The following is a 24,219-nucleotide window of genomic DNA, read 5'->3' on the forward strand; positions in this document are numbered from 1 at the left end:
CATAAGTACAAGCCACTGGACTGTAATGGCATTACCAAAATGGTAGCAATTCAAAACAAAACTTTTTCGTTTAATGGAATTTAGGTCAGATCCCTATATGCCAATATCCTGGGCCCATGTATAAGATGGGCTAGACTTAAAAGATAGTCCCAAATGTCCACAACACCATTTCTGGAAGCTAGCCTAGTATGACCAGAAGACAAAAGCAAGTCCATTCCTTTCAGTGGATGTTTGTCAGGCTTGACAACAGATCCCAGGAAGCAGGAATTTGCCAATTATTGCTTTATGAAGATAACCTTCAAACACAAATTTCCATGCCAGCCTAATAAGACTAAAGCATGACTGAGTTGAGGGCCATAATTTCTTTCTTTTTATTGTCCAGTTATGTAAAAGTATCAAAGGTGAGAAACATACCACTCAAACATAATGCTGCTTTTAAAAAAAATGACACGAAAGATCATTTGAAACGCTCTACAAAATATTTCAATGGATTACACAGTTTACCAAGGACCCAAGCAAAGGAATAGTGACCATAAACATAATAGCAACCTAATAACAACCTTAATAATGGACTCTAGGTCAAGGTTACATTTTCTAGGTTTAAGTGAGGTAATGTATACACAAAGATGTAACATTATTAAATTTAAAACATTTTGTGGTATATTTAAAGACTTAGGGACTTCCCTAGTGGTGCAGTGGTTAAGAATCTGCCTGCCAATGCAGGGGACACGGATTCAATCCCTGGTCTGGGAAGATCCCACATGCCAAAGAGCAACTAAGCTCGTGCACCATGACTACTGAGCCTGCACTCTAGAGCCTGCGAGCCACAGCTACTGAGCCCGTGTGCCACAACTACTGAAGCCCGTGTGCCTAGAGCCCGTGCTCTGCAACAAGAGAAGCCACCGCAATGAGAAGCCCCCGCTCGCTGCAACTAGAGAAAGCCCGCACACAGCAACGAAGACCCAATGCAGCCAAAAATAAATAAATCAATTTACAAAAAAGACGTTTTATCAGAAATCAACAAGGTGACAAATACTGATTATCTGCTCTGTGGCAGACACCAATACCAGGCATGTGGAAATACAAAGACAGCCCTTGTTTTCAAATAGCCCTCTATTACAAGGCATTACTTTTCCCCTCTTTTTCAAGGCATCCTACGCATAAGGTAATCTAATAATAACGCCAGCCAGAGATTATCTTAAGCCAAGCAGTGACAGAGCAATCAGGATCCACATTGACTGTTAAATGCTTTTATAACTCCACTTCTACTATTTTCTCATGGCAAGTTAATCTCGATCACAATATACTTAAACACATTGGAACGTAAAGTAACTTAAGATTTGCTACCAGTGTCACAGCCTTCTACTCACTCCCACCCATGGATCATGGATGCCATAACATCTGCTTACCCAATTTCTTTTTTCAGCATACACTTAGCTTCAGGAAAAGATCAAACTCAAATGTGTTATTATTTAAGCTGCACTTCAAATCCAAGTATTTGTTTTGTTTTTTAATAAATTTATTAATTTACTTTTTTGGGGGCTGTGTTGGGTCTTCGTTGCTGCGCGCGGGCTTTCTTTAGTTGCGGCGAGCAGGGGCTACTCTTCATTGCGGTGCGCAGGCTTCTCATTGTGGTGGCTTCTCTTGTTGCAGAGCGTGGGCTCTAGCTGCGCAGGCTTCAGTAGTTGTGGCACACAGCTCAGGAGTTGTGGCACACGGGCTTAGTTGCTCCACAGCATGTGGCATCCTCTCGGACCAGGGCTCAAACCGGTGTCCCCTGCATTAGCAGGAGGATTCTCAACCACTGCGCCACCAGGGAAGTCTCTCAAATCCAAGTATTTAAATCAATGAAAAGAAATTCTACTTTGGAATTTGAAAAATCACAATCACAAGCTGCAAACACTGAAGACACGACTTTCGCATCAGAGGTAAAATTTAAACTTCAGCACCCAAAATCCTAAAGATACAATGTTCTAATCCTTTAAGAATACCCTGATCTGTGATTATTATGATAGCCTCTTAAATACTAGGAAGTAGAAAGAGAGGGACAAAGCCTCTATTTTTCTTCACTTCATTCACAACTTAGTCCCAAAGTTCTGAATATAAGCATTTTCTTTAACAATAAGCCACCTTTACAACATACAGATAATTACAGGTTCAGGTCAAGAACTCTAGACCATATTGATTACATCTCTATGCAATAAGGACCCTCCAGCACTGTCTGTATGCACTCTAACAGGGACAGCTTTTAAGTATCTGTGACACTAAGAATTTTCAGTCCTATCAATGCCAGAAATGGAAAGCCAATGACCAGTCAGGCCTGTCAGTCGTTGCCTGAAGCAATAAGGACAAGCTGGGAATTCATCACACTGGAACTTCATCTGCCAGCTGCATTCACACATTTTCACCACCTGAATGGTTGATTCTCTTCAACTCCCACGTGGCTCATTTCAGCATACAGTGTTTTGAAATGAATATTTGATCAGGCAGGGTAAAAAGAGGTCTGGACTTATCTGAGGTGTCACCATAATGCACTTTAAGTATTTCTAAGTATCAGGAACTAGGTGTCTCGAAGCCCACTCTTTGCATATTTCTGAAATGGACCTGTGATCCTGATTAAATGAGATAAGCCATGCGAAAACACCTACCACAATGTTGGGCACATAGCTGTTTATAAGTAAACACTGGTTCCCCATTTCTTTTACTTCTGTCTAATGGCAAATATCCTGAAGATTCCTCACAGAGCACTGGGAGACAGGGATCTCATACTGTCAAAGAAACTTAAAATCACCCTAATTTTGTCAAAACTTTAGATCCTCACCCAAATATGAACCTAAGAAATAAAGAAACATGGTAGGCTTGTTAAAATTGCTTCATGATTTTTGGACTTCAAGATTTTGGCTCTGATATGCTCAGGTACGGTTTTCTTTATATTTATCCTACTTGGGGCATGCTAAGCTTCTTGAAATTTGAGTTGATGTCTTTAATTTTAGAAAATTCTCAGCCCTTCGTTTATTTCTTTTGCCTTATCCTCTCCTTCTTTCCATCCATGTGTAACAACTGCACATATGATAGACAGTTAAACATGACCCCACACACTTCTCACACTGAGTTCTGTTGCATTTCATTATTTTCTTCTTTCTCTACTTCAGTTTTGATAAGTTCTGACTTGTTTTTGAGTTTCTAATTCTTTCTTCCTATGCATCCAGTCAGCTGTTAAGTCCATTCGATAAATTATTTATTTAATAAATTATATTTTTCAGTTTTAGAATGTCAGATTGGTTCTTTTATGGATTTTGTCCATCTTTTTGCCATTCCAATGAAGGAATGATATAAGAATGTAGGAGTTCCAATATAGGAATAATACAGTAGAGGAATGTAGGTTTTCATTTGTAAAAAAACACCCAAAACAACTACATCTAACATTATATTTAATAGTGAAATATTAAACACTTCTCTCTAGGATTAAGAAGACAAGAATGTTCAGTATCATCATTTCTACTCAGCATTGTACTAGAGATCTAAGCAAGTACAATAAGGGAGGAAAAGAAATAAAAGGTATAAAGATTGGAAAGAAATAAAACCATCTTTATTTGTAGATGACATGACTGCATAGCAGAAAATCCAAATGAATCTATTAGAATTAATACATGAACTTATAAAGGATTCTGGATACAATTTAAACATACCAAAAAAAACCCATTGTATTCTATATACTATGGAAAAATCCTGAAAAATAAAACATGCTATTTATAATAGCATCAAAACATCAAATATTTGAAATAAATTTTACAAAATATGTATGACTTTTACATTAAAAGTTAACAAATATTAGGAGAAATTAAAGAAGGCCTAAATAAATGGATAGCTAAAGAAGATTCATGTATTGAAAGATTCAATATGGTTACAATGTCAAATCTCCCAAATTTGATCCACAGAGTCAATGAAATGTGAATCAAATCTCATCTAAATTTCTGTAGAGATGAATATACATTTAATATGCGTGTGTGGGGCATATATATATATACACACACATATAATCTGTCTCTCTCTCAATAGTTTTCAATAGTTTTCACTTTTGGGAATCAAGACCCCTTTGTGCTCTTAAAGATTGAGGACGCTGGGCTTCTCTGGTGGCGCAGTGGTTGAGACTCCGCCTGCCAATGCAGGCGACATGGGTTCGTGCCCCAGTCCGGGAAGATCCCACATGCCGCGGAGCGGCTGGGCCCGTGAGCCGTGGCTGCTGAGCCTGCGCGTCCGGAGCCTGTGCTCCGCAACGGGAGAGGCCACAACAGTGAGAGGCCCGCGTACCGCAAAAAAAAAAAGATTGAGGACTCCAAAGAACTTTGGTTTATGTGATTATATCTATCAATATTGAAAATATTTATGTATTAACTCATTAAAAAACAACAAGAATCACTTTATGTATTAAACTAAGTGACATTTTAATTTTAAGCCATTACAAATAATGACATTCTTTCTTTCTTTCTTTGATGGTATATTACGTAAAATTTTATCAAAGTATAGATGATTTACAATATTATACTAGTTTCGGGTATACAACATAGTGATTCAGTTTTTTTATACTCCATTTAAATTTATTACAAAATAATGACTATATACTTGTTGCTTATTTTATACACAGTAGTTTGTGCCTCTTAATCCCCTACCTACCTCTATCTTGCCCCTTCCTCTTTCCCTCTTCCCACTGGTAACCGGTAGTTTGATCTCTATATCTGTTAGTCTGTTTTTGTTTTGTTATATATTCATTTGCCTTATTTTTTTGATTCCACATATAAGTGATAACATGGAGTATTTGTCTTTCTCTGTCTGACTTACTTCACTAAGCATAATACTCTCCAAGTTCATCTACATTGTTGCAAATGGCAGAATATCATTCTTTATTATGGCTGAGTCATATTCCATTGTACATATATACCACATCTTCTTTATCCATTCATCTGTTGATGGGCACTTAGGTTGCTTCTATATCTTGACTATTGTGCATAATGCTACTATGAACATTGGGGTTCATATATCTTTTTGAATTAGTGCTTTTATTTCTTCAGATATATACCCAGGAGTGAAATTGCTGGATCATATGGAAGTTCTATTTTTAGTTTTCTGAGGAATATCAATACTGTTTCCCATAGTAGCTGCACCAAATTACAATCCCACCAACAGTGTACTAGGGTGCCCTTTTCTCCAACATTTGTTATTTGTAGACTTTTCGATGATAGCCTTTCTGACAGGTGTGAGGTGATATCTCATTGTGGTTTTGATTTGCATTTCTCCTTTGATTAGCAATGCTGAGCTTCTTTTCATGTGGTTTTTGGCCATCTGTATGTCTTCTTTGGGAAAATGTCTATTCAGGTCTTCTGCCCATTTTTTAATTGGTTTTTTTTTTTTTTTTGGATGAGCTATGTATATATTTTGGATATTAACTCCTATGGTCATATCATTGGTTAAGTTTATTTTATTCTTTTTAATCCAATTCTAAATTAACTGTTTCCTTAATTTCTCTTTCTGATAGTTCATTATTAGTGTATAGCTAAGCAACATATTTCTGTATATTAATCTTGTATCCTGCAACCTTGCTGAATTCATTTATTAGCTCTAATAGATTTTTGGTGGAAACTTTAGTATTTTCCATACATAATATCATGTAATCTGCAAATAGTGACAGTTTTATTTCTTCTCTTCCAATTTGAATGCACTTATTTCTTTTTCTTGTCTAATTTCTGTAGCTAGGACTTCCAATACTATGTTAAATAGAAGTGATGAGAGTGGGGATCCTTGTCTTGTTCCTGATGTTAGAGGGAAAGCTTTCAGCTTTTCACAGTTGAGTATAATGTTAGCTGTGGGTCTGTCATAAGTGGTCTTTATTATGTTGAGATATGCTCTGCTGTACCCACTTTGATGAGAGTTTTTATCGTGAATGGACATTGGATTTTGCCATGTGCTTTTTCTGCATCTATGGAGGTGATCACATGGTTTTCATCCTTCCTTTGTTAATATGGTGTATCACATTGATTGATTTGCAGATACTGAGCCATTCTTGCATCCCTGGAATAAATATCAGTTGATCATGGTGTATGATCCTTTTTATATACTGCTGAATTTAATTTGCTAATAGTTTTTTGCATCTATATTCATCAGAGATATTGGCTTATATTTTTCTTTTTTTGTAGTGTCATGGTCTGGTTTTGGTATCACGGTAATGATGGCCCTATAGAATGGGTTTGGGGGGTGTTCCATCCTCTTCAGTTTTTTAGACTAGCTTGAGGATAGCCCTTATATGTTTGGGGGAATTTCCCTGGGAAGCTGTCCATTCCTGGACTTTTGTTTGCTAGGATTTTTTTAAAAATACAAATTCAATTTCACTACTACTGATTGGTCTGGTTCAGTTTATTTCTTCCTGATTCAGTTTTGGAAGGTTATATGTTTCTAGAAACTTTTCCATTTCTCCTAGGTTGTCCAATTCGCTGGAATAGAACTGTTCATAGTATTCTCTTACGATTGTTTGTATCTCTGTGGCACTGGCTGTTTAAATAGTATTTTTATTAAAAATAATTTCCAAACTAATAGTGAGAAGAGTGACATTTTTACTTTTTTGGAGAGAAATCTTTATAATAGATAACAGGTAGACTCTCCTATCAGCTTATGTATTTGATCTGTTGTGATACGTTGTTTTGGTTGAAGTATGTGAAGACAAGTTGGCCTCACTGAGAAATGTGATTGGAAAAGGATGTAGCATATTCATATTCTGAGCCTTTGCAGATTCTGGGGATATTCGTCTTTGATATTACACTTAACAAATTAGTTACAATGATATTTGAAACCATACCAATTAACTTTTGTACTCTGTCATATTAAAATCCTTTGTCCTATCTTGCACTTGGAATGAATCCATTACCCAGACATAATTTTATCATATCATAAGATTGGTCATTTGGAATATACATCAGATCTTCCAAATGTTGATTTATTTTATGATATAAAATATCACACTAGTCAATATCACCACCTATCTCATCAGAAATGTGTTTAAGTATTGGGAACATGTTAAGTAGACTGGTTGGTACGTGGTTTCCAAATTTCCAATCTTCAGTTGAAGACTAGAATTTCTATCATTGGTAGCAAATACTGTAAGTTGTCTTCTTTGAAATGACAGGCTTACTTTATTTTTGAGAAAATTTCTGCCAAATACCAATGTCTGAATAAACATAGTTTGTCAGCTGTTCTTTCAAGTAAAATTGCATTCCATGAAAACAGTTGCTAGTTCAGTGCACAACAAACACACAAGTGCATTTCCTCAAGACAACATTGTGCATTAATTCGACTGTGATATATAGAACATTAAAAAGAAGTACACAAGCATGAAAATTTAATAAAATGTATTAGATTTTAAAATTTAGTAAAATTAATAATGTTTACTATATCAAAGACAGCCTTAAGTAATTATATCTTTTTTTTTTTTTTAACTGTGAGTGAGTTGCATTGGCTACAAGCATAGTTTGGTGCCACTGCTTTTAACTATGCTAAGATGCCATCAGTTTTATCTACCATTGCTTCAGCACAATCTATACTAAATGTCAAGACAGTATAAAAAAGACAAATAATGACTTCATATTTATAAAAATAGTTTTCACGCACTGACCCCTTGGAAGTGTACTGGGGACTTCCAGATGTCCGTGGACCATACCATCCACCAGTATGTATGTACATATGCATGTGTGTGGAAATGCAAAGATAAATTGATACATGAATTTATATTCTATATTCTAGAATAGCCAAGATATACTTGAAAAAAAAAGTAGAGGGCTTCCCTGGTGGTGCAGTGGTTGAGAGTCTGCCTGCCGACGCAGGGGACACGGGTTTGTGCCCCGGTCCGGGAAGATCCCACATGCTGCGGAGCGGCTGGGCCTGTGAGCCATGGCCGCTGAGCCTGCGCATCTGGAGCCTGTGCTCTGCAACGGGAGAGGCCAAAACAGTGAGAGGCCCGCGTACCGCAAAAAAAAAAAAAAAAAAAAAAGTAGAGACATTAATCTGCTACATTTCAAAACTTACTAAACAGCTCCATTTTTTAAGATAGTACGATAGTGGTATAAAGATATATATATATACATATATATGTGTGTATATATATATATATATATATATATACACACACACACACGCACATATGTGGAAGAAAATAGAGAACCCAGGAAAAATATGATTCTTTTAAAAGGCATCATCGGGACTTCCCTGGTGGTGTAATGGTTAAGAATCCGCTTGCCAATTAAGGGGACACGGGTTCGAGCCCTGGTCCAGGAAGATCCCACATGCCGCTGAGCAACTAAGCCCGTGCGCCACAACTACTAAGCCTATGCTCTAGACCCCGTGAACCACAACTACTGAAGCCCACACGCCCTAGAGCCCATGCTCTGCAACAGGAGAGGTCACTGCAATGAGAAGCCCACGCACCACAGCGAAGAGTAGCACCGGCTCGCCGCAACTTGAGAAAGCCGACGCAGCAACGAAGACCCAACACAGCCAAAAATAAATTAAAAAAAAAAAAGAAAAGGTAGGCTTCCCTGGTGGCACAGTGGTTGAGAGTCCACCTGCCGATGCAGGGGACGCGGGTTTCTGCCCGGGTCCGGGAAGATCCCACATGCCGCGGAGCGGCTGGGCCCGTGAGCCATGGCCGCTGAGCCTGTGCGTCCGGAGCCTGTGCTCCGCAACGGGAGAGGCCACAATAGTGAGAGGCCCGCGTACCGCAAAAAAAAAAAAAAAAAAAAAAAGAAAAAATCAAAGGCATCATCAAAAGGCATATATTTTCAATGAACAGTGCAGGAACAACGAGACATTTGTACGGAAGAAACTGAACCTTGATCCTTGCCTCATATCATAATAAAAAATAATTTGAAAAGGATAATAGACCTAAATGCAAAGGCCAAAACCATACAATTACTAGAGAAAAGCATCAGAAAACATAAAAGGGAAAACAATGGAAAGTTTGGGTTTCTGCTTTGTCAAAAAACACCAATAAGAAAGTGAAAAGGCAATGAACTGAAAGAACATACTGGCAAAATATCCAATGAAAGACCTTACCCAGAATAGTTAAAGAACCCTTGAAATTCAATAAAGACAGTAGACCCAACAAAAACTGGTGAAAGACTTCACAAATACATTGCAAAAGAAGATATCCAAATCGCCAGTAAGTATATTCAAGGTGCACAACATCAGTATTCATCAGAGAAAAGCAAATTAAAACCACAGTTTACATTCACTAGAACGGCTCCTACATTGCTGTTCAGAATGAAAAAATGGTATAGTCATTTAGGGATACTTTCTTGGCAGATCCTAATAAAGCTAAACACATGCCTACCTTGTGAGCCAGCACTTCCAATCCTAGGTATAGGCCCCAAAGATATGAACGTATATGCACCCCCCCAAAAAAAACAGACTTATACAGAAAAGTTTATAGAAGCTTTATTAATAATATGCCAAAAGCTAAAAACAACAGGGTAATGGATATATAAACTGTGCTACATTCAAACCACACTGCAATGTAGAAAAAAATGAACTAGTGACACATGTAATACCTGGATGAATCTCGAAAACATTAAGTTGAGTAAAAGAAGCCAGACACAAAAGAGTATGTACAGAATGATTCCATTTACGCGAAGTTCAATATAGACAAAGCTAACTTATGATGATAAAAGTCATAGTCTAGGCCAAAGGTAGTCTTGACTGGAAGAGAAATAAAGGAACTTTCTGGCGTGATGGAAATATTCTAACTTGATCTGCCTGGTGATTACACGGGCATAAAAACTGATCAAGCTGTATGCTTAAGATATGTGCGTTTTTGCTATATGTAAACTGTACCCTAATTTTAAAAACTTCTTCAAAGGTGATCTGAAGTACGGATGTATCAATTTTTCAAGCTGGAAGGGACTTTGCAAATAACCTACTTCAATTCTTTTCTTCATTTTATAGAAGCAAGCCTTGGGTTTTGAAGCAAATTCTTAAAGAGGTAGTTCCAAGCAGAGCTGAGACTAGAACCAAAGATTCGTAAGTGACTAGCCACTATTCCTTCCACTGCACCAAGCTTTGAAAACAAAACTGTTCCCGGGAACAATTATTTCCACTTTGATTATTTGCTTTAGTTTTTCTCTGACAGTTTTCAACAATATCCAGGGGAATATCAAGAGCTCTGGTTCCGACTAGTTGTCCGGGTGAGGTCCCAGGCTGCTTTTTAATTGCTCACTGGGCTTTCATATTCAATGGAGAGAGGCTCTTTTGTTTGTTTCTAAGTTTATAGATGGCACCTATAAGCATAAGCCTCAGGCTCTTGGACACAATTTAAAATAGTGTGGCACTAACAGTTTGACACTAATGTCACTAAGACAGATGGAATTCCCGGTTCAGACTTAAACAAATTCTAATACTGCCCCCAATATTGTCCCTCTGCCACCACAGTCTCAGGCAACAGACTACATAAACAGTCCAGCCTTGTATTAAAGATGTAGTAATAAAGGTACAAAAAAGAAGTGTTGGGTTTTTTGGCCCAAAAGTCCCATGTAAATATGTGGTAACCTGGTATATCAACAGTAGGGAGAATTCCATCAATTCCTTCTCAAAATGCTTAGGAAAGACTTAAAGTCATGTCAAGGGCTTGGTGCTTGAAACAGAGAAAGCAAAGGCGAGGTTTCAGTTGACACAAAGATTTATTCAAAGAAGTAATGTGTCATCAGAAAAGACTTTCCCGGCAGCTTCTTCTACTTCTGTTTACAGTTTCTTCATTTTCAAGTGGGGCAATGAGTTTTTCCTTAATTATGCTGAGCTAAAATTTTCCACATTGTTAACTTGAATTTCATCTTCTAACATCCTATAAATATTAGAAAGAAGAATGAGAGGAATATTTAAATCAGAAGGAGAGAGATGTGACTGAGCACTTTTCTGATGAGAAATCTAGGTCTTTTCCCTATATTCTTAATCTCTAAAATTTATTTTTGATTCTCTACAGGCAGTAGGTGTTCATTAGATTAGAGCTGAAATAATGCACAGACTTCCTCATTTCTAATTAAAAAGCCAATCTTAATATCTTAGTTTGAATATTTACTGTTTAAAGTATAAATAGTGTCAAAGTAAAAGTACTGACCTCTTTCTTCCCCTCTGAGGGACTCTGTTCACAGGTCAGCACTAAGCCTTCTTTTAATTTCACCCTCATCCATAATCCTCTTACTGATCCCACATAGGCTTTGAATACCCAAGGTACAAGTATGCCTGGAGTTTTCGTCACCTTATAATCACAAAGAATATCTGGAACTCTATTAAATGAAAACCATATTGTTTATTCAAAGAAATATCTCAACATTTCAAAAGAACTTTATATCCTTTATATCTGGGAATTATTTTAGGAAATAATTTGAACACATTCCTGCCAAAAGAGGTGAAATAAATTTTTACATAGGGAAACTTAAAATTCTTTTTACAGATGCAGAGAAGAATGGATAGGTAGGAAACATGACTTGTTGAAGGTTTCAGCAAAAGTTCAAGACCATGATTATAACATCATGGCTTCTGTCACTCAGTTCTAGTTTTAAAATCATGGAGCTGGATTAATCTCCCAAATATATAAGCAGCTCATGCAGCTTAATATCAAAAAAACCAAACAACCCAATCCAAAAATGGTCAAAAGACCTAAATAGACATTTCTCCAAAGAAGATATAGATTACCAACAAATACATGAAAGGATGCTCAACATCACTAATCATTAGAGAAATTCAAATCAAAACTACAATGAGGGGCTTCCCTGGTGGCGCAGTGGTTGAGAGTCCGCCTGCCAATGCAGGGGACATGGGTTCGTGCCCTGGTCCGGGAAGATCCCACATGCCGCGGAGCGGCTGGGCCCGTGAGCCATGGCCGCTAAGCCTGCGCATCCGGAGCCTGTGCTCCCCAACGGGAGAGGCCATAACAGTGAGAGGCCCACGTACCACAAAAAAAAAACCAAACAAAACTACAATGAGGTATCACCTCACACTGGTCAGAATGGCCATCATCAAAAAGTCTACAAACAATAAATGCTGGAGAGGGTGTGGAGACAAGGGAACCCTCTTGCACTGTTGGTGGGAATGTAAATTGGTACAGCCACTATGGAGAACAGTATGGAGGTTCCTTAAAAAACTAAAACTAGAATTACCATATGACCCAGCAATCCCACTACTGGGCATACACCCAGAGAAAACCATAATTGAAAAAGAGTCGTGTACCACAATGTTCACTGCAGCGCTATTTACGATAGCCAGGACATGGAAGCAACCTAAGTGTCCATCGACAGATGAATGGATAAAGATGTGGCACATATATACAATGGAGTATTACTCAGCCATAAAAAGAAATGATATTGAGTTACTTGTAGTGAGGTGGATGGACCTAGAGTCTGTCATACAGAGTGAAGTAAGTCAGAAAGAGAAAAACAAATACCGTATGCTAATGCATATATATGGAATCTAAAAAAAAAAAAAAATCGTTCTGAAGAACCTAGGGGCAGAACAGGAATAAAGACGCAGACATAGAGAATGGACTTGAGGACATGGGGAGGGGGAAGGGTAAGCTGGGACGAAGTGAGAGAGTGGCGTGGACATATATACACTACCAAATGTGAAACAGATAGCTAGTGGGAAGCAGCCGCATAGCACAGGGCAATCAGCTCGGAGCTTTGTGACCACCTAGAGGGATGGGATAGGGAGGGTGGGAGGGAAATGCAAGAGAGAGGGGATGTGGGGATATATGTATACATAGAGCTGATTCACTTTGTTACACAGCAGAAACTAACACACCATTGTAAAGCAGTTATACTCCAATAATGATGTTAAAAAAAAAAAAAAAAGTCACGGAGCTAAGTGGCCTCACCATGGTAGACCAAATGGCATTTCTTATAAATCTCTTGCTTCTTACCACCAGCAGCTCTTGTGCCTCTGATGGCTTTAAGATGCAATAACTAAGTTTGTCTGCCTCAGACTGAAACGGCAACTGTAGATACAGTGAAATACAGTCCTTAGGAATATGCTTCCCCCAGCGCATCAGAAAAATCTCTAAGATAAAAGCATGCCTCTATCAGAATGTCCCTCCAGCAGACATGTGACTCCTCAAATAATATCCTTGTTGCCTACCCAACCATACTCTTCTAATGAGTATTATTTGTTCTTTTAAGGGTCTGATGCACCAAATGCCAAATACACAAAGTAGGCACAGTTGATCATTATAAAATCAATCAAATCAAACCAGTTTCCATTTTCTTCAAGCAAACATATTATTTCGCTTTCCAGAAGAATTGGTGCTGGAAGCCTGAATTAATTAATTCCTTAGAAATCATTTAGATGACTGCAATTGTACAACAAAAGTAACATTTCTCTTGAGTCAAGAACAACAACAAATACCAGGTCTGCAACTCTGTCCCTATTTAGTGGAATGCTTGAAGTAGCACCAATACCTTATGTACCAAAAAGCCTGCTCTAAAGAATAAGAACTCACTTTACTTTATCTGTCACAATTTTCCCTCTCCTACTGTCATCTGCCTCAGGAATGTACATCAATGCTGCTCTTACCACTTCTAATAACATTTTCTCTATAAAATGTTTACTTTAGTGGAGTTTGACAAAGATGTCTGCTCTTCATACAAGTCAGGCATAAGTTTGTCTTTAAATCTCAGTTGCTTTGAGTTCTTCCTTGGTAAACACCAATTTCCATAGTAAAACTACAAACGAGGACAAACAAACTTAGGATGAACCAGATCTTTCTAGGCTCTTTGTGTGGATGACTCAAAAGCAATTAGAGTTGTTATTAAGTTATCCAACAAGTACAGCCTGCAAGGCCTGGAACAAGTACTTCAGTCACCAATGTGGGAGACAAGTTTGAACAGGACATTGACAGTATTTTTTTTTTTCTCTTCAGGTCCTACACTTTTATCAAAAGAAGGACACATGTTATAAAGGACAAAGGGAAGAAATTCTTAGTTACCTAACCAGGAATGTTAGGAAAAAAAGGAATGCACAGAGGGGGAAAAAAAAAAGTAAGTAATCCATGCATTGTTTTGTCTAGACATGCTAAGATTCCGACACTGATGTCAATCAGTTGGACCGGAAAGATGGAGCAGTTCATTCAAATCCCATTTGTTCTGGGTAGCTCGTGTGTATGGATAAATCCTATAAAGTCCGTTTCCAGAATGGTCTTCTCCTCAGTCAAGAAGGGAACCTCATACAATTATCTAAACTCAAAACCTGAGGTAGGACAGTATCTTTTGAAACTCCAAAGATCAGATGAAACATGTCATGGGAAGCAACATCTACATATAAAGCAGTATAGATCTGCTGAGTCTAAAATACACATATATATAGAGAGAGACAGCAACAAGCTGGTTCATAGGTATCTAAAGGCATGGAATTTACACTGTGCCTAAATTATCAAAGTTAATAAGTGAAAAACCTGTAGTTTAGGTAATATATTTCCATGTGAAGGAGTGAAGCACAAACATATTAGATGATCAAGAAAAAAAAAAATTTGCTAGCAAGAGTGGCACAATGCCCTGCTGATCTCTTTTAGTTTCAGTAGAATAACACTGCAATATACACATATACCTAAAACAGAACATACAGACCCAAGGTTTAAATAATATTTTCACTTTGAAAATTGTCACGGCCATCAAAAGATGTGATAGTGTCACATTAAACTTTTAAATACTATGCCTCTGAAAAGTAATTAGATTAAAAATAATTATACTACCACTGGTTTAGACAGACAGAGCAAGAGCTGCCACTAAAATAAAGGTAACCAGAATAAGGGTTACCTTTCACAATTGAAAGGGATTATAAACACATGAAAGTCTTTTCCCAGAAAGGTGATGTTGTTAAAAGAGAGATTCAAGAATATTTCAGATAACTTAATTAATGGCGGATGCATGTCAGGCTGTCAAAGGAAGATCTTCAGTGTTAACATTTTGAGACAACACTTACTGGAATGCTTAAATGATTGAGCTGCTCCAGGGTGACATTTTTCTCATACTTTTTACACTTTTACTGGTAATGGAGAAAAAAAATATGCCATAGGAACAATTAAAAAGACAATACGTTTAGTCGTATAAATTGCTTGACGGTAAGACAAAGCAATGAACCCTGATAAGAGGAGATGCCACACTGGTCATATCCCTCTAAGCAAAGGCAATCAAAACTCCAGATTAGCATTTTCGTAATATGCAGCTGCCTCCAATGCATGGGTCATAATCAGAGACGCACCTCCTGGCTTAGGAGCAATTATAAAAATATGTTATACTCTTTTTAGTAGAAGAATCTAAAATGGAATTTCCCCGTAAACTTCCTTTCATAAAGAACCCAAATCAGAGTTTGAGATTAGCAGATGCAAACTATTATATACAGAATGGATAAACAATAAAGTCCTACTGTATACCACAGGGAACTATATTCAATATCCTGTGATAAACCACAATGGAAAAGAATATGAAAAAGAATGTATATATGTATAACTGAGTCACCTTGCTGTACAGCAGAAATTAACACAACATTGTAAATCAACTATACTTCAATAAAATAAATTTCAAAAAAAGAACCCAAATCATCTAACCTCTATCTTGTTATCTCTATCTTTTCTCAATAGAAAGTAAGACTGTTAAATAAGTGGTCCTACTAGATAGAAGTAGATGAAGTTTCCCCAACAAAACATCATTCACCCACTTAAAAAACATGTTCAACAAAAGGGATGCAAACCATTTGAGAGGTAGAGGATAATTCATAGAAGTCTAATCCCTCATTTATGGGGTTTCTTTAGCTCAGCTAGAGAACGTAGCACACACATTTCATTTCTCTGGCTGTCATTCTGAAAGGAGCTATAGTTTTCTGGAATGAAAAGAGGCCGAGAAAAATAATACAGCTTGGTCACCAAGAAGTCCTTCTCTACTCCAAAGATTAGTACTGTCAGGCAGAGGCTCAGAGTTGGAGAACAATATCCTAGAAACTCCTACATGTTTTTCTGATGGAAATCTGAGTAAATCAAAGGCAAAGACTGAATCCCCTGCTCAAACATCAACTTAAAAACTCTTCTTGCAACAGAGTAAAACAAAACTATGGTTGCAATAGTTCACTGAAGTTCCTTTCTGTGGCATGAGAGAACTTTACAAAGAGCTAAAATTGAGATAATGATATGTGATAAATACAAGTCTTAACCCAGAATTGTGCACTGAATATGGCACATTTAATAACACACATGGGAACTGCTTTAGTGACATGTGTTTCACTTGACCCATAGCTAGTTACCTGATGCTAAAACATTAATAATATGGCAGTTTAATAACGTAAAAAAACAAAAAACCAATACCCCCAAACCAACAAAGCCTACTACTGAAATCTTGAATAAAATACTTCAGGTTAAAATACATCATTTCCAGGATTCACAATTGTAAATGATAATTTCATATGAGCAGGATCTGTTAGCATTGACAGACTGAAACTATCAAAAAGATTTATTGTTTAAGTCACCTATCTCAATATCTCATTCAGTGCAAGGCTAGAGACCTTAGATATTTCTGTGCTTGTTTCCAGGGGACTACCCTGGTTGCCAAGTTAAAGCAGAGGAACAAGTATGAGTTCTCCAAAGTAAGAGTTTACATTAAGAATGAAAGCACAGCCCTGGAAGTGGATAGCTCAATCAGACACAAGGTACAATCCACTGACAAATAGTTCAGAAAGCCAAGAAAACGTACGAAACCCATGAGCTTTCGAACTTCGAAACACATCCAGAGACAGAATCAGAAACAGAAGCTTTGGTCTTTTAAAAGAGACCTTCACAAATCAGGTTTGTGTTTGTTTCCTTTTTCTTTCACATTTTAAGCCTCAATCAAGTCAGCTGTCTCTAGGGATTTTGAAATTGCTATAGATTAAAATCTTCTCTGACTCAACTGTTTGACTAATGCCGAGGGTTTAATAATTCTACTTATAAAAGACTTTTTTGATGAAACCCTGACGTATGCTGTCTTCAGATGCGCCACAGATGCACCATATATAAAGCATCACTGTCCTTATTTTCTTTATGACTGCATTTAGAGATGAGAAAATGTATTATTACGAGCAGTTCTATTATTTGGCAGACCTGGCAGAAAACAGTTTTACAATACTAATGTAGCAACTATCACCTATAGAGACAAAGACCTACTTCCAGGTACTGATGACACATATTCATGGCTTGCTTCCAAGGATAGGAAGTTAATCATTGTGATAGATAGAGTTAAGTTAATGAATTTCTAAACTTTATGCTTTCAATAATAAAACCATTTAAGCTATAGCATTTGGACTCTCTACTTCCACAGATCAGGCACTTTGATACTCAACAGGTTGAGTAAATTGAATCCATATATTGTATTTACGTTCTCTGTCAAGGTTGCTTCTCCACATTTGAGAGATCAAAGGCAAAACAGTCATCAAGCTGTAGCCTTCAATACTGTGTTCATGACATTTAATCAAGTGCCAACTCCACCTCATCATTCACCAACCTTAACAATATTTAAATGCATGGCGTCGTTTAGCAGCAAATGTAGGCACAGTACTGTTTTAATACACACACACACACCCCTCACCCACACACGTGCACACACAACTGCATGTGCACACGCAGCCAGCCCTCCCCACCACCCCCGAAAAAGGAAGAGGAAGATGGCAAAAAATATATACTCGCTACATTGTGCAAGAAAAGAAATTAAAAATGCACAGAAATACCCAGTAAACACTTTGGAGGTAGTTTTCTACCTGAGGCAGCATCAATCACGGTGGAAATTCCCCTTCGATCAGACACTGGACGGGATGACCCTGGCATGCTGACTGGGTCAGAGCGGACTGGCTGGATCCTGCAATGCAATTTAATTTAATTCACGTATGTTACTGGCATCAAAACTGTCGCTGGCTACAACAGATCTTAAATCAGGAACGCTGGAATAGCCCAATCCATTAAAGAACCATTCATTCTAAAACAAGGCAAACAGGGGAGCTGCAGTCCCTTATTCTCATAGAAGGCTAAAGCACAGCATTCTCTACACTCTAGACCTCTTCTTCTCTTTGTATGCTTTTAAATAGGTTTTAAGCAAGGGACTGAAAAACTGAAATTAATTTAAAGGGATAAATGAAGCAGCATGGGAGAGGACACAAAACACATTATACTGAAAACTCTGGCATTTGCAAAGGAGATGAAAAGTTTTGAGAATCTTCAAATTCATGAATAGAACCATGCCTTCCTTAAAAGATAGCATTAATAGATACAAATTTTGAGTCACTCCCTTAAAATCCTTAATGAAAGTTACTTTATATATGACAACAAGCATAGGATAACAAAGCTGTGCTGGGATCTGGCTGCCAGGGGGTTAGCTAGGATTACTACTATCTAACTGAGTTACCTCCATAAAATCATCAATTAGCATTGAAGAATCAATTAGAGTCTCAGCAAAATTGCAGTTTACTACGTACAATTTCAAGTTGCTTGGGAATGGCAAATCTATAAATGCCAAGAGTCTATTTCCAGTTGTATTAGATTAATACTATTCACACAAAAATTTCTGTATGGCTAAAAGACTTGAGAGGCCCAGGCAACTTAAAGGACTAAAGACTTGTTATAACAATATAAGCATGCATTTTTGGCGATTCGTTCATTCAGTAAGTATTTGCTGAATATTAATCATGTGTCAGTATTCTAGGAACAAGCAGAAACAAAACACGAAATACAAAGTCTGTGTGCAGATATATATTATAGCATATGGACACTCAGGACTGATGCAAAAGAAAACTGGAGTGTGAAAATGAATGAAATAGGTAATGAAAGCTCAGAATGAAGAAATGGGGGGAGGAATGTACAGCCCACAGCAGATCGAGATGATCTTATGGTGCTATAACAGAAATTGGCCTGGAGGGGTGGGATGGGGAGGGTGGGAGGGAGGGAGATGCAAGGGGAAAGAGATATGGGAACATATGTATATGTATAACTGATTCACTTTGTTATAAAGCAGAAACTAACACACCATTGTAAAACAATTATACTCCAATAAAGATGTAAAAAAAAAAAAAAGAAATTGGACCTGTATACAGTCTTAGGATGTGTATATATGCAAAGGGGCAAGAAGTGCCCTTTAAACATAGAACTAGAACAAGTGAACCCTTGGAATTGTGACCAAGCATGATAAATGGAGGGCATCTTGAGGAGCATGATTTGGCTTAAGCATAGGGTTTATAGTGGATACTGGTGGAAGATAAGAATCGATAAGCACCATGGGACAGATTATAGAAGCCTGACATACCAATTATGGACTACAGAAAAAGAGTCCTTTTTTTTTTTTAATTTTGCTTTTTACATTTAGATCCGTGATCCATTGAGTTAATCTTTGTGAAGAGGTATTTTTGTATGTTTTTTTAATAAATTTATTTATTTTTGGCTGCACTGGGTCTTCGCTGCTGTGCGGGGGCTTTTTCTAGTTGCAGAGAGTGGGGGCTCCTCTTCGTTGCGGTGCGCGGGCTTCTCATTGCGGTGGCTTCTCTTGTTGCGGAGCACGGGCTCTAGGTGCACAGGCTTCAGTAGTTGTGGCACATGGGCTCAGTAGTTGTGGCTCACGGGCTCAGTAGTTGTGGCTCACGGGCTCTAGAGCGCGGGCTCAGTAGTTGTGGCACATGGGCTTGGTTGCTCCGTGGCATGTGGGAATTGACAGGCGGATTCTTAACCACTGCGCCACCAGGGAAGTCCCAAAAGAGTCCTTACTGAAAGCACAGCTCGAATGTATATGCATTTGTTGTATGAAAGAAAGAAATGGGGCGGGGGGATGAAAAATGATGCATTTGATCTAGTACTGGAAGTTGGAAATGTTGATGATCACTGCTGTAGTGGATGATAATGGTGCCCTAACCAGTATGCCTTCTGCCCCAGGTCATTTTCCCAAGCCAGTCATGGTAATCCCATCATCTCATGGTGAGATTAATTAGCTCAGGGATGGGCAGGCCGAAGCAAATGAGGGCCAGTGAGAAGAGAGGAAGAGTTTATTTGAAGTTTCTAGAAGAGATGTTTTCTGGGTCTTATAAGAAACAAGAAGCTAGCCTGTTAGACATGCCCAGTGCATGCAAATCAAAGCCCCTTCCCGATCTAAATAATTTATGTGGCCTAATAATTTTCCTATTACTAATTCACTTTATAGCATTGGAGTTTCTGAATCATCCAGAGTTGTGGGTGGGGTATGGACTGGGCTATAGATTAAAGAAGATTGGCCAAGAATTGATGTGTTGAAGCTGGGCAATGGATACACAGGGGTTAATTCTATTATTCTCTTTAACTTTACATATTTTTATATATGCTTGAAATTTTTCCATAATAATAATTTTAAAAAGACCAAAAAAAAACTGGTGGGGGTGATGGAAATGTCCTAGAATTACACTGGGGGATGTAGCACAACATAGTGAATGTAATAAAGCCACTGAATTGTACAGTGAATTTTATGTTATGTGAATTATATATCAATTAAAATAATATGATTAAGGTGTGAAGATCTAATGTATCACACGGTGACTATGGTTAATAAAACTATATTATATAACTGAAGTTTGCTAAAAGAGTAGAAGTTAAATGTTCTCACACACAGAAAATTCACAACATACATATACAAAATACATCAGTTGATGGATGTATTAATTAACTAGATGAAAAAATAAAATGATAAAATGAAACTGATTTCTTAGGAGCTAATCTTGAATGAAAAACTAGGTTCTATATTTCACTTTCTTTTACATTATCTATTTCTCAGGTCTATTAATAAATATTTCATTGACCTTTTTAATGAGTTAAATCCCTATTCCAAATAAGGAGCTGGTAATGAGGTTAGCCATGCCTAACAGCCATGCCTGTTATAGATATGACAGCCACCAATACACCTGACTGCTGCCATTTTGGTTAGGATACAGGGAGGCAGAATACCACAGCATCAAGTAATCCTTAGCAATATGAGGTATAGGACAAGGTACCAGGTGTAAAGGGTCAGTTGAGCCAAAAAATCTAAACAAGTCTTCACAATTTAAAGGAGAAGGTACGGGGCCGCTTCCCTGGTGGCGCAGTGGTTAAGAATCCGCCTGCCAGTGCAGGGGACACGGGTTCGAGCCCTGGCCCGGGAAGATCCCACATGCCACAGAGCAACCAAGCCCATGCGCCACAACTACTGAGCCTGCGCTCTAGAGCCCACGAGCCACAACTACTGAGCCCACGTGCCACAACTACTGAAGCCCGCGTGCCTAAAGCCCACGCTCGGCAACAAGAGAAGCCACCACAACGAAGTGTAGCCCCCGCTCACCACAACTAGGGAAAGCCCGTGCACAGCAAGGAAGACCCAACGCAGCCAAAAATAAATTAATAAAAATAAATTAAATAAATAGAAAGAAGAAGGTAAAGTCAACAGACATACTGCCATTGTGCATAAGCCTAAAGAAATGTAGAGCCAGAGGTGAGGAGCTGGGATAAAGTGATAGTGGACAGGAGTGAGGAGAATATAAAGAGTGGGATTTCTAACTGGATGCTGGGCAGGAAATGGTACTAAACAGGACACATAATTGAAATGATGTGAGGTAAATCTGAATTTTCCACCAAAACTGTGTTCTAATGGGGTTAAGGTCATAACCAAGGGCCTATATGCTTAAATGTTTAAATATAAACTACAAGTGAAATAAAAAAAAATTATAAACCTGGGACTAACATAAAGGTTTCTAATATTTATTTATTTATTATTATTTTTTTTTTTTTGCTGTACGTGGGCCTCTCACTGTTGTGGCCTCTCCCGTTGTGGAGCACAGGCTCCGGAAGCGCAGGCTCAGCGGCCATGGCTCACGGGCCCAGCCGCTCCGCGGCATGTGGGATCTTTCCAGACCGGGGCACGAACCCGTGTCCCCTGCATTGGCAGGCGGACTCTCAACCACTGCGCCACCAGGGAAGCCCGGTTTCTAATATTTATATGTTCCCAACAAATAGGACAGAAACAATTTAAATACCGGGAGCTCTTTAGTATAAGAAAAAGAAAAGTCCCTGAGGAAATTTCTGGAAGGATTTCAGGAATAAAGCTCTGTCTGAAGAAGCAAGTTAGAGAATGAAGAACTGTATCTGAAATAAAGGGTAAGAAAGCTAGGGGAGGTCAAAAACAAAGGAACAGGGGTAAGAACAGGGATAAGAAAGCTAGGGGAGGTCAAAAACAAAGGAACAGGGGACTTCCCTGGCAGTCCAGTGGTTTGGACTTCACCTTCCAGTGCAGGGGGTGCGTGTTCGACTCCTGGTCGGGGAGCTAAGATCCCACATGCCTTGTGGCCAAAAAACCAAAACAGAAAACAGAAGCAATATTGTAATAAATTCAATAAAGACTTTAAAAATGGTCCACATCAAAAAAAAAAAAACTTTAAAGACAAAAAAAGAAACAAACAAAAAACCCAAAGGAACAGAGCTGTGTATACAGGAGCTGGGGATGTCCTCCAAAGAAAAGGGACAGGGTCTTATCAGAGTAGCGGATGACAATCAACAGAAAGAAAAAAAGGTGGGGGGAGAATCTTGTGAATACTTTAGTAAAGAGAATAAACATAGTTTTATGGGTCTATTTTATTAACATTTAAGTAAAAAAATAACCTATAAAAACATTTGAATATGCACTTATTCACTAAGCTGAGGACTGACTCTACTTGATTTTCTGAAACTGGATCATATTTTATAATTAGTACCTATGAAAAATGGTCTAGCACCCACTGTATTGTCACTATTGCCTCACATCTTAGGGAGAAGTGCCACTTCTAGAAAGCTGAAGAAAATATACTGAACCAAAAAAAACAAAAATGTATGGAAGAAATAAAATACAAAGAAAACTAAAATAAAAAACTAAAATACTGGGCTTCCCTGGTGGCGCAGTGGTTGAGAGTCCACCTGCCGATGCAGGGGACGCGGGTTCGTGCCCCAGTCCGGGAAGATCCCACATGCTGCGGAGCGGCTGGGCCCGTGAGCCATGGCCGCTGCGCCTGCGCGTTCGGAGCCTGTGCTCCTCAACGAGAGAGGCCACAACAGTGAGAGGCCCGCGTACCGCAATAAAAAAAAAAAACAACACAAAACTAAAATACTTAGAAAGGTATTGCAGGAGACATGTTTCATTATATGAGTTATTCTTAAAGAAGAAATATCTAGGCCTAATCCACCTCTGCAACAGCTTTTGCATTGTTATAAAGATTTGTTATTAATGTTGACAAAGAAGTAGAATAAAAACATACTTCCAACATAGGATTGGAACACATATTTCCACAATTTTTAAAAAAGAGATGCAAGGAAAAGGTCAGAGGGCTATTTTAGATTCAAATAAAAATACACTGTAGAATTTTTTTTTAAAAGAACACAAGGAAAGGGAGATTATATTGCATTAGACTGAGCCCTTCACTGTCTGTTGTATCCTAATGTGTCAAGTTTTGGTGTAACAAATTAAACTGCTAAGCAAACAGAAGAGCACAAAAGTCAAAAAGTTCTCAATTACATTTAAAAAAATGCTAATAATAAAAAGCATACTCTGTAAACTACTGTGATTCTTACAAGTAAGAATCGAGAATATATATGATGAAAATATAGCAAGACAGATAAAGAGATAGATATTAGAAATATGAGAGAGGCATCATAAAATAAGACGGCTTTAAAAAGTACACTGAATATTAGATTTAGGGAAGTACAATCCAGAACACAAATATTTATTGGATGTGATAAGATCTCACATAAGATCCCCAGTGATAATGATGAACCACAAGTTACACTGCATGTATTCTGCAATGTGATACAGCGTCAAAAGGGGAAATGCAAATATTATCTAAGATGTTAACGACAAATGAACATATTAATGTGTTCAAATCACTCTCTAGTTCTCATTTCTTACCTGAGACTGTTGAGATCAAGATCATCTGTATCAAAATCCGAAAGGGGCTGTGGAGTATCACTTGGACCATGAGACTGCAGCACAGATGAACTGGATGATATGACTGTGGTTTGGCCTGAGGGATGGATGGTTTTGAACTGGAACTGTGGACCCATCCACAGACGTCTGTGGGGTCCGGTGTGCGTTACAATTTCTACCTGGAACAGATTAGGAATCATGATTGAAATGTATTAGGCTCTCCCTCTGAGAGCCTTTCATGATCCAC

General features: G+C 38.1%; 1 protein-coding gene across 8 annotated transcripts in view; it reads right to left on the bottom strand.

The window, feature by feature from the left end:
* Positions 1 to 24,219, bottom strand: part of BCAS3 (BCAS3 microtubule associated cell migration factor) — a 578,108-nt gene that overhangs the window by 264,831 nt on the left and 289,058 nt on the right. For 7 of the 8 annotated variants that reach the window (XM_029211565.1, XM_029211568.1, XM_029211573.1 and 4 more), the window contains 2 exons: positions 23,955 to 24,151; positions 17,803 to 17,900 (listed from right to left, as the gene is read on the bottom strand). In XM_029211565.1, coding sequence (XP_029067398.1) covers positions 17,803 to 17,900; positions 23,955 to 24,151 — 295 coding nt within the window. Of the gene's footprint in view, positions 1 to 8,800; positions 10,877 to 17,802; positions 17,901 to 23,954; positions 24,152 to 24,219 lie in introns of those variants that run through there. The other variant, XM_029211574.1, reaches the window with a different exon arrangement.

The sequence above is a fragment of the Monodon monoceros genome, unplaced genomic scaffold (assembly GCF_005190385.1).
Source record: "Monodon monoceros isolate NGI ecotype Baffin Bay Population unplaced genomic scaffold, NGI_Narwhal_1 Super_Scaffold_9, whole genome shotgun sequence".
NCBI classification, from domain to species: Eukaryota; Metazoa; Chordata; class Mammalia; order Artiodactyla; family Monodontidae; genus Monodon; species Monodon monoceros.